The 18551-nt window shown below is 45.9% G+C and overlaps 9 protein-coding genes across 10 annotated transcripts; 5 read left to right on the forward strand and 4 right to left on the reverse strand.

Moving 5' to 3' along the window:
* Positions 1-178: 178 nt before the first annotated feature.
* Positions 179-824, reverse strand: LOC111596786. Its single transcript, XM_023311139.2, has one exon. The coding sequence runs from the start codon at positions 698-700 to the stop codon at positions 314-316; it is 387 nt and encodes a 128-aa protein (XP_023166907.1). The 5' UTR covers positions 701-824; the 3' UTR covers positions 179-313.
* Positions 825-945: 121 nt separating this feature from the next.
* LOC111596785 (putative inositol monophosphatase 3) lies at positions 946-2862 on the forward strand. The gene is made up of 2 exons (XM_023311138.2): positions 946-1955; positions 2011-2862. Exons 1-2 carry the CDS (start codon positions 1424-1426, stop codon positions 2547-2549), a joined length of 1071 nt encoding a protein of 356 aa, XP_023166906.1. The 5' UTR covers positions 946-1423; the 3' UTR covers positions 2550-2862.
* Positions 2863-3308: 446 nt separating this feature from the next.
* On the forward strand, positions 3309-5591 carry LOC111596831. The gene is made up of 2 exons (XM_023311206.2): positions 3309-4945; positions 5534-5591. The coding sequence occupies exon 1, from the start codon at positions 3332-3334 to the stop codon at positions 4922-4924; it is 1593 nt and encodes a 530-aa protein (XP_023166974.2). The 5' UTR covers positions 3309-3331; the 3' UTR covers positions 4925-4945; positions 5534-5591.
* Positions 5592-6426: 835 nt separating this feature from the next.
* Positions 6427-7764, forward strand: LOC111596832 (glycolipid transfer protein). 2 transcript variants are annotated; one of them, XM_023311207.2, is made up of 5 exons: positions 6427-6632; positions 6888-7084; positions 7148-7203; positions 7278-7535; positions 7592-7764. In XM_023311207.2, the coding sequence occupies exons 2-5, from the start codon at positions 6970-6972 to the stop codon at positions 7757-7759; spliced, it is 597 nt and encodes a 198-aa protein (XP_023166975.1). In that variant the 5' UTR covers positions 6427-6632; positions 6888-6969; the 3' UTR covers positions 7760-7764. The 2 variants fall into 2 exon arrangements, with proteins under 2 accessions (XP_023166975.1, XP_030079901.1); XM_030224041.1 differs by lacking the exon at positions 6427-6632 and adding an exon at positions 6660-6750.
* A 91-nt stretch (positions 7765-7855) lies between these two features.
* Positions 7856-8710, reverse strand: LOC111596834. Its single transcript, XM_023311208.2, has 3 exons — positions 8415-8710; positions 8254-8357; positions 7856-8194 (listed from the first exon to the last, which is right to left on the reverse strand). The coding sequence occupies exons 1-3, from the start codon at positions 8506-8508 to the stop codon at positions 7859-7861; spliced, it is 534 nt and encodes a 177-aa protein (XP_023166976.2). The 5' UTR covers positions 8509-8710; the 3' UTR covers positions 7856-7858.
* A 162-nt stretch (positions 8711-8872) lies between these two features.
* LOC111596819 (gamma-tubulin complex component 5) lies at positions 8873-12646 on the reverse strand. Its single transcript, XM_023311186.2, has 5 exons — positions 12398-12646; positions 11856-12329; positions 11182-11793; positions 9064-11125; positions 8873-8977 (listed from the first exon to the last, which is right to left on the reverse strand). Exons 1-5 carry the CDS (start codon positions 12470-12472, stop codon positions 8934-8936), a joined length of 3267 nt encoding a protein of 1088 aa, XP_023166954.1. The 5' UTR covers positions 12473-12646; the 3' UTR covers positions 8873-8933.
* A 13-nt stretch (positions 12647-12659) lies between these two features.
* LOC111596820 (UDP-N-acetylglucosamine transferase subunit ALG14 homolog) lies at positions 12660-13358 on the forward strand. The gene has a single exon (XM_023311187.2). It carries the CDS (start codon positions 12741-12743, stop codon positions 13308-13310), a length of 570 nt encoding a protein of 189 aa, XP_023166955.2. The 5' UTR covers positions 12660-12740; the 3' UTR covers positions 13311-13358.
* Positions 13359-13836: 478 nt separating this feature from the next.
* On the reverse strand, positions 13837-16637 carry LOC111596764 (sprT-like domain-containing protein Spartan). The gene is made up of 4 exons (XM_023311113.2): positions 16396-16637; positions 16110-16322; positions 15714-16040; positions 13837-15647 (listed from the first exon to the last, which is right to left on the reverse strand). The coding sequence occupies exons 1-4, from the start codon at positions 16480-16482 to the stop codon at positions 13965-13967; spliced, it is 2310 nt and encodes a 769-aa protein (XP_023166881.2). The 5' UTR covers positions 16483-16637; the 3' UTR covers positions 13837-13964.
* Positions 16638-16726: 89 nt separating this feature from the next.
* On the forward strand, positions 16727-18488 carry LOC111596765. The gene is made up of 3 exons (XM_023311114.2): positions 16727-16836; positions 17466-18018; positions 18184-18488. The coding sequence occupies exons 2-3, from the start codon at positions 17521-17523 to the stop codon at positions 18313-18315; spliced, it is 630 nt and encodes a 209-aa protein (XP_023166882.2). The 5' UTR covers positions 16727-16836; positions 17466-17520; the 3' UTR covers positions 18316-18488.
* The last annotated feature ends 63 nt before the right edge of the window (positions 18489-18551 follow it).

The following is an 18551-nucleotide window of genomic DNA, read 5'->3' on the forward strand; positions in this document are numbered from 1 at the left end:
TCGTTGCCGTTTGGACGCATAGCTTTCGGCAATTCAAATCGGGCGCCGCTCGGAACCTTTAAAGCTTTGATTGCACGTTGCATACTCGTATATGCATAAACAGTTAAAAAGCTCATAGGCAAAAGCTGTTATGCCAATGCCGTTATGGAAGAGAAAAACATTCTATTTTTAAACGTGTACAAATTCAGCTTATTATTACTTTGAGTTTCGATAGTATAATATGAGCATTAAACAAATTGGCAAACAGTTACGATATATATACATATGTATGTGGAAAGTAGCTACTTGGTCGATTGTAGCTAAACACTAAATATTACTCGCCACCTCGAGCACCATCCTCCTCGTCAATGTCCACCCAGCCGTCATCGCTGAGCTCGGCGACAGTATCGTTGTCATCGACAACGGCTACTACACTGGTATCATCTTCAGTGGAACCGGAATTGGTGTTACTACTGCTGGTAATCACAGCTGTTGACCAGCCGGTAGCGGGCGGGAGTTCCTCCATCTGCCGCTGGGTCACGGGTGTCTCAGAGGTCGAGTCGCTGGCAGTGGATAACGCTGTTTCAGTGGCAGTGGCCGTCACAGATGATGCTCTCCCCGCATCAATAGCGGCTTTTATTTTGTTCCGTCTACGCACAGCTTCATATTCCTCCAGGTCGGACAGCTTCAGCTGAATGGTCTGCAAGTCACGTTTTAACATCACTCTCTACGGAAAGTCTTCTTTTAGTGCACTAGAAACAGTTATATTGCTAGGCTGCCACCTTGCCAAATGATTTTGAAAGCGCGCGGCAGAGCTGCCAGCTTTTCGATGGTCGATTTTCATCGGGCTGCGAATATGAATTAAAATTCGAAAATATGAAATATATGTTAAAGCATAGGCAAGTACATACAGAAATTTTTAAGTTTTGTTTACACCACCATACATAGGAAATTTAAGAACAAGAATTTAAAGAGAAAATGTGTGGAAAACGGGTGCATGCATGAAATTAAAATATATTTTGATATTTTTAATTCAGTGCTGTTGTCATCGACAAACCACCACAATTTTCATGAGACGCCTAACGTCATAGTTTTTGTTGATTGTTTTTGTTTTTTATACAATTGGTTTGTTTTGAATAACAAACACGAGGGTGAAAGAACGCGACGTGGTTTTGGAGCCTCTCTCTGGCTCAGCTAGGCCTCTACTCACTCTCTCTGTTTCGCTCTCTTCATCTGAAGACGGTGGCTCGCGAAAGCTATTTGTTTAACAACACACTGACATCGAGTCGTCTTTCGGCACTTGTTGTTGGTCTCTGTTGATTCTGTTTTTTTTTTTGGTTTTTTTTTTCGATAAATTACTTGTGGCAGAACGTTAACCATCTGTGCTGCTGATCTGGCATTGCCCGCGGCCAGTGGCACGTTTAACGACATCGTGTGATTCCTGATGAGCAGCAAACCGTTAGACAAAATGAATGGACGCACGATACGTATCAATCGGGTGCCAGCTACCATAACGGCTATCCTGCTGACCATTGTGCTTGTCTACTTTCTCAACTACCACAAGGATGAGCGACCCGCCATTTATGGCATGCTGCGCAGCGACAACAAAGTAAATCTGCGCAAAATGCTTATCGCAGCTATTCAGGCGGCCCAGCGTGGCGGGCTCGAGGTGCTGGATGTGGCGCATTCGCGACAGCTTAAGGAGCGCAGCAAAGGCAAAACAGCCGAAGGTGTCAACGATCCATTTACGGATGCGGATGGCCGTTCGCATTGTGTGATGAAGCAGGGCTTGCAACGTATCTTTCCACGTGTCCACATCTTCTCCGAGGAGGACAAGGAGCAATGCAAAGATGCGCACAGCTTCGACCTAGATCCCACGGTGCTCCACGAAACGGCCATTGTGCCCGATGTGGCAGTCACGGCGCAGGACGTAACCATTTGGATAGATCCACTGGATGCCACCAAGGAGTTTACAGGTACAAGTGGCGCTATATTTGCAAGCAATCGAATCTTAACACCTTGCCCTTCCAGAGGAGCTTTACGAGTATGTAACGACCATGGTGTGCGTTGCCGTCGCCGGTCGCCCAGTGATTGGTGTCATACACAATCCCTTCAGCGGTCAGACCGCCTGGGCTTGGGTTGGCCACAGCATGTCCGAGTACCTGGATGAATTGCATAAGCAGCCACGCCTGCAATCTGATCAGCCCGTCATCACTGTCTCCCGCTCGCATGCTGCCGCCGTCAAGGATGTGGCGCGCAATGTGTTCGGTGAGCAGGTTAGCTTGCTGACAGCTGCCGGTGCCGGCTATAAGGTGCTCCAAGTGGTGGCTAACAATGCAACCGCCTATCTGCATAGTTCCATCATCAAAAAGTGGGACATCTGTGCCGGTGAGGCCATATTACGTGCCCTTGGTGGCGCCATGACTACCCTTGACGACGAGCCCATCAACTATGGCCCCAACGATTCGCCGGTAAATACAGGCGGTCTGTTGGCCAGTTTAGAACAGCATGAGGAGTACATGGAGCGCATCTCCAAATACCGGTCCGCGCACAATGGCAAACTTAGGTAATGAAGAATGCGTCATCATCCCAATCCCTGGAATCTCTGCCGGCAGCTGCATAGTCTTAAGTTTAAGGTTAAAAGGAATCCGAAAACCGGTTTGTGCTTTGATTAGCTTTCATTTGAGCGGGGTCATGAACCCGGTTGCGTCAACAATGAATGAAAATAATTTTCAATTCTGTTTAGCTACATAAATAATTAAATAAATGACTGATAAGCGATTTGCGGTCCGCGATTTCGTTGTTGTCTGCTCAACAACTGTCAAATGTGAATTTTCTTTTACGATATGCGTGTAAAATATGTTAATTGACGTTCATTCTCTTTGTAAAACTGTTTGCAACTTAATAGTCTAAATTGAACAAATATTTATAATTTATTTTACAGTAAAAGCCTTACTTAGCGAACATCCACGCAGTTTCAGCTTCTATTTCAGCAAAACATCGATAAGAAGTTTATGTACTGTGATTCAAACTGCGACCTATCGATTATTTTAGGCGCTCTCTGTCTTGCGGTTCGGCTAGCGAGCCAAATATAATTTATGTTTATAATTTTAATACTAAATTTAATTTACTTTAGATTAGAGAAACATATATGTTTAAAATTGTAAAGAAAATACCAATTAATTAATGAAATCCAACTTTTAAAGCTAAATAAGTTTTAGTTCATATAATATGCATTTGGCACTGCGTGCAGCGCGTGTCACGCCCCGTAGCTCAACTCTAAGTCAGACAGCTGTGACTTGCAACTGTCAGCTGTTTGCAAGTGCAAGTTAACATATGTGTATGTGTGTACATGTGTGTGGGCTGTGACGTACGCCGGCTGGGAGCAATGACCAGCTGCGTCAACGTCTGCAAGCGTGTCCATCAAATTGAAGTTGAGCTCCTTAAGGAAACGGATAAGGTGGAGCACAGTCTGCTGCTAATTAAGGGACGCCTGCAGCCGATCTGTGCCAGCGCCCAGCAGCTAAAGGCGACGCTCACACTGCGTAAAACCGAGCAGGAACAGCTGACACAACTGTCCGCTGCAAGCGAATTTAAACTGCTCTTCGATTTGTCAAAAGAGGATTCGAAATCGGAATCGAGCTCGGAATCGGAGCCGGCTGTGAATTGTGAGCTTCAGCTGCGCTGCTGCAGCGGGCAGCGTCAACTGCAGTTCAGCTATCAGCCAAGGAGGAGCGCATATCGAGTGCAGCCGCTATATTTGGTGTGCCAAAACAACGAGAAAGAGAAGGACGACCACGAGCAGGAGGCGAAGCAGCGCTGTGCTTTAATTGATCTAAATTTGCGCCTGGTGCAGTGCATCTATGCGCATAAATTGAGCGCCGCCGGCTATAGAAATCGCACATTTACTTTAAACGGCGCCTGTTGCGTGTTTCGCTCGCAGCTGAGCTGCCAGGAGGCACGCAAGTGCAGCGAGGACGAGCTCTGGCAGAGATTCGCCAGCGAGATACTCGCCTCTTCCGCCTGGGGACAACAGCTCCAGCTGAAATTCGTTGCCTTTGTGGGCTGCACGTGGTACAACGGCGCCGCAGTTGCAGCTAGCGGGGATTACTCGTACACGAACATCCGGCGGCATTTGCACGCCCACGCCGCTTTGGGTGGCGGCGGATTGGCGCTCTTTGGCAGCGGCCATTTCTATGCGTGGCCGCAACGCTTTGCGGACATTGGCGACTGCATACGGAGCACTGAGCGCGTGGATGTGACCCGTTTGCCCGACGAGAGCAACTATCGGCGCACCTACGGCGGCGTCTATGCCAGCACCCTGGGCGCTGTCTGTCATGAGCTGGGCCACTGCTTCGATCTGGGTCACACCCTTGAGGGTGTCATGGGCCACGGCTTTGATTACCTAAACCGCGTGCTAACCGTTGATCAGCCCACAGAGCACTTGCCTCAGCGTATGGTGTCCACACCAGCAGCTGAGGCAACCATATCGCCGCCTCGTCCACGCTTCACCCAGCTAAAGATTAAGCAGCCGGCGAGCAGCAAATTCCTGGATAATTATCACACCCAGCGTCGCAACGATAGCTTCTACTTTGCCCACAATTGTGCCCTCATTCTTGCCCAGCATCGTTGGCTGCAGCCTGATCTGCAAGCGAACACCTCGGCGGCACCGGAGATCCAGCTGCTGCCAGCTAACAAGGAGATAGTGTCCAGTGTGCCGCTGCGCCTTATCGAGCTGCGCTGCAATCGCAACAGCCTGGCCGCACACTACGAGGAGTTCAAGCCGGAGTCTGCCACTTATCGCTTTCAGCTGCCTGACTCGCTCTGGCATCTCTTGGCTACACAGAGGACGCACTACGTCTTTGTGCTGACTATTGAGGGGGATACCAAGCGTCTGGCCTTTGACGAGACGCCAGCAGGAGTAGAAGCCGAGCCAGCACAGTAACCAGACGGGGAGCAGTGAGAAGTAAGCAGAGTAACCAAGCGTAGAGCCAGGAGAGGAGTCGAAGGAGGAGTTTGAACAGCAGCTGGGAGAATAGTCAGCAGAGAAGTCAGAAGAGGAGATCGAAGAGGTTTCTGAAGAGGAATCTAGAGTAGAGTCAGCAGTAAAGCCAAAGGAATCAGCAGCACAACTAGCTCCTAGAGCACTCCAATAGAGAATCAGCTAAACTAAACATTAATATATATTTTTTAAAATCAGGTAAGTTTTTGATACATAGATATATGTACATCGAAATATATGCAGATATATAGATAGCTTATCTCTAGACTATTATCAACAGGGATTCACTTGCAGAGTTTGATAATTCCAGCTTCATAGCTGCCAAAACTGTTGTTTAGCATCTGAAGCAATCCGATCTAGAAGATACCAACAGCAGTTGACTTCTTAAGCTTCATTATTTTAGCAGTTAAATTGTCCGATTAACCAAACCACAGTGGAATCTTAAACAGGCTAAACATTCCGAATATATTCACAACATAATTAATTACATTTATTGTGTAACGGCTTCTTTTTATTTATTGTAATTTATGTTTTTCAACGCCTCAAATCCAGCTCTACTATTTCTATGAACGGACGTTTTTCAAGGCATCATCGAAAACAAACATAACGGGTTTTTCGCAAGTCTCTTCTCTGCATTCTACTCTAAACAAAAAGCTGCTCAGCTTTTTATTTTCGTTTTCAATTGGTTCTAGCTCACTAATTCCATGAACGCAACCAATATGCAGTTGGTCCTACGTGAACGAGTATTGGAATGATTATTTGATAGACAAGTAATCTGATAAAAACAATAATGTAGATATCCAATGGGTCGCAAAAGGCAAAGTCTGACACTGTCCTGCCCCAATAATAATTTGGGTTGAATTGTAACGTGATTCATGCAGGGACATAGCTATCTGGGCCATATAACGGGAATTACACGCACGTTGATGATTCATTGCGACGAGCTATTGACTCACGCACGCACAAAAGCTGCGAGTGGTTCGCTGTAGACACGTCGAGCGAGCTTAAATTGTAAGTGAAGAGAGCTGCACATCAGCTTGAGACAGGTTTAGTTGGCAGAGAGCGGGAGAGAGAGCGAGAGCGAAAGAGAGTGTGCGAGTGAGCTTTAAGACTCTCGCGTCGATTGTTGCCTAAGTCAAATGGGTTAACGCTGCTGCGGTGTCAGCAGTGCGGCACAGTGGGTCAAACACTGCCAAACTGCGCTCGATTAATACAAAGCAAACAAATTGTTAACAAACTATAAGAAAATGCATTTATTATGCAAGATTTGTATAGTTATTCAAGGAAAGCCGTATCAATCTGTTGCTCTATTGACTAGTTCAATGCAACTCTGCAGCTGTTGATAATGACTCAATGAAGCAATTTTAATCGTTTAAAACTAATCTGATTAAACTAAATGACTTATTTGAATGAGCTCAACAATGAATCACTGATTAATTTAAATGTATGTGTCACTGACTCAAAATACTTAAATTTCGTTTCATCGCGTTTCGATTACACGCGAACCACTGTGCTTCGTTGATAGCTGATATAATAAAAAAAAAGAAGGCAAAAACTGGTATTTCTCAGCGACTTTTCCACATTATTTTAATTTCTGCTGATTAAGTTCGCCATTCGATAATGAAAAATTATTCAGATAGACACAAAAAAAGTAAGAGAAAACGAAAACAAAATCAAAATCAAAAAATAACAATATTTAGCACTGATAAGATAAAACAAATATAACGGAAGGTGTATGCATACAAACGCACATGTGCAGATATATACAAGTATATATAAATACATATGGAGCCATATTTTTGATGTTCAATATGAGCATTTATAAAAAACAAAAAAAAAACTATTGCAGAAGACACGACTAAATGATTGCGTTTGCTAATGACTTGGCTGCTCATTCACATTTCAGACCTCAGCTGGAGCAGCAGTAGCAGCAGCAGGTAGCAGCAGTAGTTGTAACTCGAATCGAATATATATAAACACATACAGCTATGGCCGATGCTCGCATACAGTTCAAAGGGCTCAAGGGCTTTCCCGCAACAGAGCAGGACAAGATCGAGACGCAAGCGTTTTTGAATGCGTCCAAGGAAATTGTAACTGTCATTGGTAAGTTGGATCGATTTAATCGATCGATCATTCAAATAACTGTTTATCTAAATACCCCCACAGAGACCTTTGGCAAACTCTTTACGCCCGTTATCAAAGATATGAATGGGAATATAAATGTAAGTCCGCGCAAGCCAAAGTATGTACATGCGTACGTATGATCTAATATCTTGATTATGCTCCGATTTGATAGAAACTAACCAAAGTCTATGGCACGGACGTTCTCAAGTATAATTATCTAGAAGATATGATTGTGTTGAATGTGAATGTCGACGACTACGCGTCGACTGCGTTGCTCTGGCTGAAACGTGGCCTTCAGCTGATCTGCACCTTCTTCGAGAACATCTACAACGACGCACAGCGCAAGGAGGCGCTCAAGCCACATCTGCAGGATGCCTATGAGAAAACCCTAAAGCCCTACCATGGCTTCATTGTGCAGAGCACCATTAAGGTGAGTCCGGTCAATACGTCGCTCGATCCTAGCTAAATACTCGACTACTTTGGCAGATCATCTACAGCTGGGTGCCCACGCGTAGCCAGCTTCTTGGCCAGGGACCAGCACAGCTGGAGAACATTGAGGTGTTGACCAATTATTTGCCTACCATGCGAACGCATCTGGATCGGATTGACGCGCTGCTCAAGGCGCACAATTTGGATGATGCGAGCAAAGTGTGATTTGCCATTTGCTTTAGCTATAGCTTAAGATCTACTAGAATATACAATGTTACATATTTAGGAATACACAAACACATTTAATGCTATGCCACATAAACTTTATAGCTGCCCATTTGATTTGAGCGACTTCCTCTTGTCTCTGGCCAGGCAGCACACGTGATAGATGAGCGCTGACAGCGCCTCCAATGCGATGAGCACAAATTGGGCATGCGATAGGAAGTGCAACCAGACGCTGGCAAACATGACAGCCAGCCGCAAGTAGACCAAGGCAGGCAACAGCACGCAGGGCGTCAGTGTTAGAAGCAACCACATGGTCGTCGCGTTTGTGGTTAGATTGATGGAGTAGCTGGCATAGAGACGCAGCGACTCGGTGCCAACGGCCAGCACATAGGCCAGCAGCATGGCCAGGCCGGTATAGTTCCATAGCACAGTCGACTGCAAGCACCACAATTAATTAAATGCACAATTCCCAGTTCCCATTCTCTTCCCCTCACCCAAATGAACAGGTGCAGCAAATAGCTGAAGCTCCAGAGTATTGAGACACAGGCATTTGCTTGCAGCAACATTTGCAATATTAAATTCGACTTTTGCGGTATTACTGAAAGATACACAACCTTTCATCAATTTCGATTTGAGCTCTACTCTCCATACTTACATGGCTGACCATAATTATAATAGCTGCTACTGCTTGTAATCTCTGCGTCCACTTCCATCTTCAGGTGCCAAAACTCACAAATGCCGCTTGGCATTTTATCGACTTTGCTAGTTCCGGCCTCGGTTGCCAGGCCAACAACTCGACCTGAGCTCAGTAAATTTGTAATTCAAAACAAATGCTTAGCCAAGTGCTGCCAAATGATTCAGTGATGGGCAGCACTGCTCAACGAATAGTTTAGTAACGGTGCAAGTGCAACGTTGCCAGACATTATCATGAGATCGAAGGAGAGAGAAGGACAGAGCGAAAAAGAAAGAGGTAGAGGGAGAGTGACAGAGATAGAAAAGCTCTGCTCTCCATCGATAACGAATGAAAAATTGTAATTTGCTAAAAATTAATAGCATTCAAATGGCTCATGCATAATAATATAAATACACTTCTATCATACGAGTCATTAAGCTCAATTATATATTTTACAATTGCTTAGTTTTATTTCGATTTCAATGTTTGATTGAGATTCGCTTAACACGGCAAACTCGAGCTGATGGCCACCTCCAAGGAGTTTACTACGAATAGAGAGGAATAGGATAGAGAACGAGATAGTGTGAGAGGGAGAGAGCTTGATTAGTCTGTGCATTGAAATGTGACTTACAAAACTTTTGGTCCTGTTTGTAGACGAGGGAAGTCAAGATGCTGGCCATCATCTGATGGCAACGTATATAGGTGCCCTCTATCTCGCCGACTTGATTGAGGGCCAGGTACTCCATGGCCTTGTTGGACTCCTCGGCACTGAAAATGCTATCTTGCTCATCCAGACTGAGCGTATTATCGGAGCTAATGTCGAGGCTGAGCGCATGGGATACATTTAGATAGTTGCCGCAGCTATTCCACTCCATATCCAGCACAAAGATCAAATGGAAGATCTGCTCCAGAGCGCTGTGAAACTCCTCAAACTCCTCGGTTAGCAGACAGTGCTTGGACAGGCACATCAGATACTCCTGATGCAGTTTCGCCAGCTCACGTATAGTTAATATCTTCTGCAGCTCATCTTCGAACTGACTGCCAATCGCCTGCAAGACATGGGTGCAGAGATGTGTGTGCAGGCTGTTGACCATATTGATTAGCCAGAAGCGTAAAATTTCCAATCGTCGCACCGTCAATCCAAGTAGATCGAGCGGGCCGTACAAGTCCGTGTCTTTTCGCCTTATAAAGTGCATGTTCTCCAGCTTCCAAGCGGCCCACTTGACCTTCAGCATGAGGCGCCAAATGTTATTATAGGATATCATATGCTTCATCGTAATGATCCGGGATAGAGCCGGTGGCATCATATACACCATACCAACTGCATTCAGTGCTTCGTACACCTTTATCGATTGCGAACGCGAACGTGAAATGATCTCCACGTACAGCTCACACGCCATGTTCGGATAGTGAACATCCAGAATGTCGTACAGCTCTGTGGTTAAGTCCGATGACGATGCCCAGTTCATACCGGCCTCAATTTGGCGGAAGAGATTGGTGTAGAAGGGATAAATTAGATAGTCCGCCTCGAACATTAGTACGTGGCGCAGGAAGCGCACGTGATCGGCGATGAGCAGCTCGTCCCGATACCAACGCATCACATAGACATTAGCCAGATCGCAGCGCTGACGCAGAACCTTGCCCAGAGCACGGGGCATCAATTGTGGCAGCTGCAGTTTGGTGCATTTATCCAATGCCTCTAAAATGTCGAGCACTTGCAGCGACGGCGACTGCTCTTCCATTTGGTTTCGCTGCGCCTGGTCGCGCCGTATGTGTTGAGTGAATATGTCCATTAGCTGGGGATTACCTATTTGTGTTGTGTGCTTTAGAAGCTGTTCGTCGAACTGGCGCAGCTCCTGGCGCACCACGCCCAAAACGCTGCTGCGCGGTCGGCTCTCTGGCTGAACGCAGCTATCAAAGCTTTTCAGCTCGTCAAAGAAGTGTCTGATCAGGTCCTTATGCAGCGGTCTCAACTGCTGGCTGGTGTTCACCAAATCGCCCAACAAATTGATGCTGGCCAGCAGATCCTGCGTCTCACCCGACTCCAGAGCATACGTAATGAGCAGCTTATAGAATGCACAGCCCTGCAGCTCCGCCAGAATCGCTTCATGCGCAGGCGTCGCATCGGCAGCCAGGCAACGCTCACGTATGCCCTGCCCGCCGATCACGCTCGCGTCCGCGCTGTATTCCACAATGTACTCCAGCCGGCTGTCATTCAGCTCGGCATACCGCCACCAATTATCGCTTATGTCGCAAAAGCGCTTCAGCGTCATCAACAGCAGCGCGGTGACCATCTTCTGATGTGGCACATGCACCCGTGTGTGCTTGAAGAGCTGTGTCAGCAGATAGGCGCTTTTCAGGTGGGGCGGCGCCTCAATAATGGCATCAGAGGCTAGCAACTGAAGCTGCTGGAGCTGCTTGAATTGCTCGCGCATATGCAGCACAAAGGCGATCAGCGTTAGGTCCGACTCCGTTTTGCCGGCAGCCTTATCCAGCAACTGTCGCTCACAGGCTAACAGACGTTGCACGATCGGGTGCATGAGATCACGCAAGCCAACAGCGAAACACTCCAAGGTGCCAGTACTCGTCATGCCGTCAGTGGGCCGTAACAGATCCTTGATCAATTGACGCAGCTGGTACATGGCTTGCAAGGCCGGCAGCACCTCCTCCTCCAGCGTGATCTTGAGTGTGCTCTGCGGGAAACGGTAAATAAATCAGTAACGTCACAGTTTAAGCTAATCCCACTCACATGGCTAACGCTGCTGATGGACACATTTGAACGCACGCTAATTTGCAACAGATCCGGCTGCACCTTAAAAAAGCAACAATCCACGGGCTCGAAGAACATGAAGATGATCTCGCGGAGCAGGCAAGTCTCGTTGACCGTTTTGGGCAGCGAATGCTTGAGCAGGCCGCGCGCATGCCTATTCAGATGCTGTACGTGAGCAATGGCAAAGTTGGCGCACGGATTTTTGGTGGGCGTCAGCGTATGGATCTTGATGTCGTCTCGCCACCAATGCGAATGGATCGTCTTAGCCAAATGATTGGGATCGAAGACGAAAGTGCTAAACGTCCTGTGCGACCGCGGTGGCTGCAGCGTCTCCAGCGTGGGCAGCGTACACCAATTGGGTCGCGTCTGTATGCCACTGAAGGACATGCACATCGGCTGTGTAATGCTGAACATCTTTTTTTTCCGCCCAGCTGGTCGCTTGGGCTCTGGTACAAAGGTATTCGTGCCAATGGGATAATCACGGCAGCTCGCGTATACCTTCGCCATTTCCTTCTGATCGAGACTCGTCTTGCAATCGATCTCAGCCTCGTACTGTGAGCTCAGCTCACTGCTGGTGTCATCGCTCCAATCCTTAAAGGCGACAATACATAACATTACGATTTGAAAGCTTAATAAATAAGGAGAAGACATACGCTTAAGCTGCTATCACTACCGTAGCGTTCGTAGGGAGGCGCAATGAAGTCTTGACTTAGGAATGCCACCCAATCGATTTCCGTTTCGGCAAGATTGGGCTCGGCCAAGTCTTTGGGTTCATTGAAATCGGGAGCTGCTTTGATTGCATCTCTTATGGCCATCAGGCGATCTTCCATCAATAACCTGTTGCGTCGATGTGTCTGAATCGGCTCGTGTGTCATGTGTATAAAGAAATCGACTAGAGAATATTGTACATCCACCTCGTAGTGTTCCTTCCATAGCCCATGGTTCATTATCAATGAGCTTAAGAAACGCATAGCGTTCGCCTGATTCATCATGCCCTCATAGTAAAAGCGGTCGACCAAATTGTCGACGGAGCGACTCACTTCAAAGCTGTTGGTGCTCATGTAGCGATGATTGCGTACCTTCTGCACTGCATATTGTACTAGCGAACTGAGCTCAGCATCAGTCAACTGCAACAAAGGGCCAAAGCCTTGCTTAACTAGTTGAAATTAATTTATTTATACGCTATTTGGCTTACGTCCTTTCCAATTAAACATTTGATTAGCTTTTCCAAATTCTGATAAACAGCCGCGTTTCGTGGATCTTCAGACATTCTTTACGTCCTGGTGCTGTCGAAGCTAGTACTTTGTTGTCCGAAATCCGTTCACATCAGATTCAAAACCAAGAAGTTCGAACAAATGTTTTTTTTTGGAATTTTTTTAAATTGTTTATTTGCGCATTGTGAGTAGCAAAGCGCAAAACTGCGAAACCCATTTTAATCGAGTGACCATAGTAATGAATTGGGGTGGCCACATATTTGTTATCGAAAAAACGTAAACAAATTAAAATTCCGAAACATTGTTTACTTTTGTCAATGAAAAATGTGCTCAAATAAGAAACCTGCAGAGCCCATCTATGTAATCCTTGGCTCCGGCGGCCACACAGCCGAGATGTGTAAAATCAATCAGGCACTAATGCAACATGATGAGCTTAAGCAATACCAAAATATACGTTACATTGTGGCTAACAGCGACGAGACTTCGCAGAAGAAAATGCGCTCCGCTCTGCCCGCTTTAAAGGACAGCGACTTTATACGTGTGCCGCGCAGCCGTAGCGTTGGCCAAAGTTGGCTGACCAGCATATTTACAACATTGTGGGCATTGCTCTGGAGCTGCTGGCTCATTTGGCGCGATCGTCCCCAGCTCGTGCTCTGCAATGGGCCCGGCACCTGTGTACCTTATTGCTATGCGGCTTATCTATGGCGCTTGCTTGGCCGTCTGCCCGGCCACAGCAAGATCGTGTTTGTGGAAAGCTATTGCCGGGTCGAGACGCTCTCGCTAAGCGGTCGGCTTCTATTGCCTCTAGTGGACATGTTCGTTGTCCACTGGCCAGCGTTAGCAACGCGCTACGGCCACAAGCCGAACTTGCGTTATTTTGGAAGAATTTTATAAGAAAACGAAAGCAAAGCAAATCAAATCACAAAATAAAACTCTATTGACTTTAAAAGCTATTAATTTACATACATTTATTTTTCACTTAACAATCATAAAAAGAACAATGCAAGGGCTATCTGGCCAGGAGTGCTCGACGAGGAGAGCTGTTATTCCAATCATTCTACGCTTCGTTCAGAAAGACGCTATCGGTTCCACCTCTTTCTCTCTCTCTACCTATTGTATGCTGTCTCACTCCATTTGATGACATTTAGCTGGTGTGTGGCGCCTTCGTAATGTGCCCTGAGTTCTTTTCAATGGGTTCAGGGTATACAGAGCTTGGACCTAATTCAACAGAAACAAGTATATATATCACTCCTATTTCATTTCTATTTCATTTTCGAATTTCATAGAAATTGCAGCCAATGAATTTTTTAGGACAATAAACAGGAAATAAAATATGTTCACAGTTTACTATTCGCAACATACATATATTATAAATATAAACTTAATTTACCAGCATAAACTAGTTTCATGTATAAAAAAAAATATAATTTAAGATTGGCAAAAGAAGGTGGCGAAAACAAAGTTATTTCAATGGGCGCATACGCACCCAAAATTTCTAAAGGCCTAACTATAAATTGTATGATAGCAATAGGATGAGTTATAGCTAAACTATTTGGAACGCTTGCAGATCTTGCGATGCGCTTCCATTTGATGTCCAAGCAGCTCCTGGCCGCACTTGGGACACTCTGTAGTCTGCTTGAAGAGCGTGCGTTGTCGCACCTGACGTGGGGTGGCATCACTTTCACTGGTCTTGGCCGAGTCACTGGACGAACTGGATGAGCTGAGATCTAATGCAGCTATATCGGAACTCGAGTAGCCGGAGCTCTTTAAAATGTGACGCTTTGATGTGGCGGCTTTGCGTTTGTTTGCTTTTGGCTTCCATTTGGGTTTGTTGATGCTGTTGCTGTCGCCGGGCAGCTGCGCGCTCGATCTAATGGTTGGCGGCGCCACCCTGATGGTGATGCTGCAGCCATCAAGGTGGTTAGAGAACTCGGAGCGTTTCATTTTCTCAAAGCAAATGGGACAGCTGGTTATGTCATTGCCCGCATCGTATTGGTAGCGCGAACTGCAGGGCACTACATCATTCTCGCGCTGGAACTCCTGTAGCAGCGTATCCTCGCCGAATAGATCGTCGATGATGGACTGATCAGCCAGCTCAGCGGCTGCACTCAGCTCGTTCACACTGTCATCGTATTCATCATCAATCATGAAAATTTCATCGTCACCGTACATCGTCTCATCCTCCATCACCTCGCGTTTGATGTTGATTGTGCGCTCGTGACTGGACAATTGTGGCGCCTTCTTGGGAACGTTAGGTGTAGGCAACTTGACCTCCGGCTCTATTTCGTCGTCGCTGTCTGAAATGCTTATGACAGGCTCGAGCATATCGCGTACCATAACATCATTATCGTACGACTCCCAACTAACCATATTGTCGGAAACCCGACGACGTTTGCTTGAATTCTCTTGCTTGATTTGCGGTTCCGTGGTTTTCCGATTATCGTTTGCAAAACGCTTCGACCACACCTCACGAAGATGATTACGATTAACATTATCTGATTGCTGCGCAGGGCTGCAGCTGGAACTGTCGTTGGCCTTGCTGTTGGTCATGCTATAGCCCTGGCCCTGCATTGCGGGGTGGATCAGTGCTTTATTTTTGACGTCGCGCTTGCTGTCCTCGTCGCCGCTGCTCAGGTCGACCAGATCTTTGAGGCCGACGACATTACCAAGGTTCTTGTTGCCATTTCTTGGCTTCAGGCCAGCCAACGGGTTACTCGATAAGCCCGGATATGAGGTGGGCGGGAAAGCGCCCGGCAGACCGAGAGCTGGCTGCACTTGCGGCAACAGATTCACCGACGGTCTTGGCTTCCCAAAATAATTGCGTATATCATCACCGGAAGTGGTTGTCTCATTCTTAAATTTAGTTGTATACTTCGGGCCTTTGGGCTTTGGCATTGGTTTGCCAGCGGGTTTGGCTGGCTCGCTGACCTTTTCGAAGGTGCCGCCGCAATCGCGCTGATGCTTGGCCCACCATTGATCGCTGGGACCAGGCGGCCGGTTCGCGGTGCGCTTAACCCAGCCCTGAAAGGGATTGTGATATTGGCAGACGCCGTTGCAGCGCCAGATGTGCGTCTTATAGGCGTCCACCTCATCGTGAAAGCTATGATAGACAGTTATATTGGTACCAGCGACTTTATTAATGGTGCCCATGATTCGCTTGAAGTTCGGTCCATGTCCGCCATTACCTTCGCGTATATTCAGCACAAAGCAATAGGCATGAATCATTTCGTGCTGCCAAAACAAATGGAACAGCTTCAGATTCATTTATTAATGTATGAGGGCGGCTTGTTCACTCACCAGCAGTGTCTCGACCAAGTCCTTGCGTGGTCGCAACTTTAGCAGCGGCTCGCTGAGTCGTATGATTACCTCTTTAACGAATCGATTACCACGCTGATAGCAAATGCCAGCACAGGAATACATGCGCTTGCTCCACTCAACGACAACGGCGCCCAGACGCTTCTGAAAGAACTTCTGGTCAAAGCGGACAAACATGGCAAATATATCGGGCGTTGGATCAACTAGCTCCCATTCCGGATGCACCAGATTCTGCGTCTGATCCAAATAGTTATTATAGCCGACTGGCGGAGACATGGGCGCCTTCATTAAATCCATACTTTTCTTGCGCTGCATATATAAAAAGGTTTTGTATAAATAAGCATCATTGAAATACGATCTGATATGTGTTATATTTACACTTGGTGGGGGCTTCTTGGCTAGATTTTTATTGTTGTTGCTGTTGTTGTTGTTCTTGCTGCTGCTCATGTCGAGAGCATAGACACTGGCGCCGTCATTGTCAAAGCTCTCATCGCCGCTGACGTCTGCATCCGCTCCATTTATTTCGGCCTGCAGCTTCATAGCCAACTGGTAATCAATGTCGTCTTGGCCTGACTTCCCCTCAATCTTTGCCTAGCCGTAAAGTAGGAAATTTTGAGCTATTGTGTTTTGTGTTTTGCATGGTTAAAACTGCGTTGTTGCTTACACGGTCTGCGTCCTTGCTGCTAGCTATGTCTCGATTGAGTTGCTCCTGCAGCTGAAGTGCAAATAGATAGTCAGGATCTTCGGACATTTTGCACACAGTACAGTGCAGTGCAGTACACTAAATGCAATTCAGTGTGGCTGGCCGGCGTAAATGGCAATTCTTTAAAATTCGTAACAAATTCGCGCTTAATTTACTGCGACAACACAGCTGTTGGCTTTAGAATCTCTGGCAACACCATGTGTTATCGATATACGTATATTGTGATAAGTATTTTATTTTGACATTCGAGACGAAACTGCTGCATCAAGCTTTACAGTACAATTTGATATCGATTGTCCTTGCGATCGTTTGATTGCTGCTGAAATTGAGTGCTTTGAACCGCGTGCATTTACATCTCGAAGGAGTGGTCCCAGATTGCCGGTTTTCGGTGACATAATTATAGTTAAGCAAATTTTACATACATAATTCAACAATTAAAAAAAATTAATAAGAAAAAAAAGGACTGGGATCAGGGTATCTCCTAGTCGGGCACCCCGGCTAGAGCTTTCTTATTGTTTTTTATTTTTATTAATTTATTTTGCACTTAAGAACAAAGCTTAAATTTTTGTTTAAGAAGTAGATCATGCTGCTTGTGATACGGTCGTCAAACATTGCTTCCCAGAACAGTTCCAACATTATTGTTGTTGCGAAGGAGCTAATTAGGTTTCAGGCTCAGACACCAGATGAATCGGTCTAGTGCTTCCTAAAGAGGCAGCCTCTTTTCCAGAAACCGTCCACATTCAAATATTATGCGGTTGGCATCTTCCGCATAAGGAGCACTCGGCAGTGTTCTCATGGCCAAACCGCTTCAGGTGCGAAACATCCATGGCCATAAAGACTCTGTGAAAGATAAAAATTCGTATTGCCATAATTACGATTGATCGACGGCTCCAATTCCGGGATCAATGTGTATGTTCAGTGTCGCCTCGTTGAATTGCTCCACTTTACTTGCCATCTATGTGTGTGTGTGTGTGTATATATATATATGTATACATATTCATATTCATATAAAAATTCATGTATGTATGCAGGAAAATTCCTTATATACAGACGGTGCATGCCTCTGCACCTGCATGCGCTTGTGTAATGACGCCAACACCACCGTCATCACCGTCACCACCAACAACGCCGGCACCACCACCAGCAGCAACACAACAACCGCAGTGTACTATGCCCGCGAGTTGGATCTCCAACCGACTCAAAATCCTGTATGCCAGCGACTCAGAGCAACTCAGCAATTTTGGCCATTTGGATACGGGTAGTGTCAGCTTTAGCCAAACCGAACTCATGGACAACGATCTGAGTTTGTTCAGCAACGATGTGTTGCAACAGAAGGCATTGAAGCCTATTGGCTTTGAGGTCAAGACAGGCACTGTGCCACGCTGCAACAACAATAACAACAACAACAACAAGTACAAACAGTCTTGTGCTGGCATGAGTACGATGATACATGAGCAACTAAACGCCCCCCAGTTACTTGCCCTCAGCAAAAATCCCATTTTACTGCCTCAAGCGCGCTCCCCTTTTCGCCTGTATCAAAGGCAGGTGAATGGCCAACGGGAGCACTTGCCGAACAAGATTGAGGTAGTTCGATTATATATTATATATTATATATATATATATATTTGTATGTGTATATATATATATATATATATAAATATATATATATATATATATATATATATATATATATATATATATATATATATATATAATTGGAATTAATTGGAATTTTTTGTTGGCCAACAGCGCGAGAACGAAACATCAACAACATCGAGCCAGATGGGTCAGATGACGGCGCCAGTCTCAGAAGATGCCAAGCTCTATAAGGAACACTTCCCACCACTGCCAGCTCCAAAGCGCAACGGGATGCCAAAATGAGATATCTAGTGATCAGGTTAATCGACATAAACAGATATCATTTTTCTATTTACAATCGGTGGGGGGTCCTATGTATACAGGAATGATCAAATGATCTTAGCATAAATAAGAATTATTCCAAATTAGCAAAGAACTACATTCCTTCATAATAATTCATATAAGTTTATATGACATCTCAACGCCAAAGCAAATCAAATCAAAAATATATATATAAGAACACAATTGTACGAGCTGTG

The sequence above is a fragment of the Drosophila hydei genome, unplaced genomic scaffold, assembly GCF_003285905.1.
Source record: "Drosophila hydei strain 15085-1641.00,03,60 unplaced genomic scaffold, DhydRS2 tig00000339-arrow-arrow-pilon, whole genome shotgun sequence".
NCBI classification, from domain to species: domain Eukaryota; kingdom Metazoa; phylum Arthropoda; class Insecta; order Diptera; family Drosophilidae; genus Drosophila; species Drosophila hydei.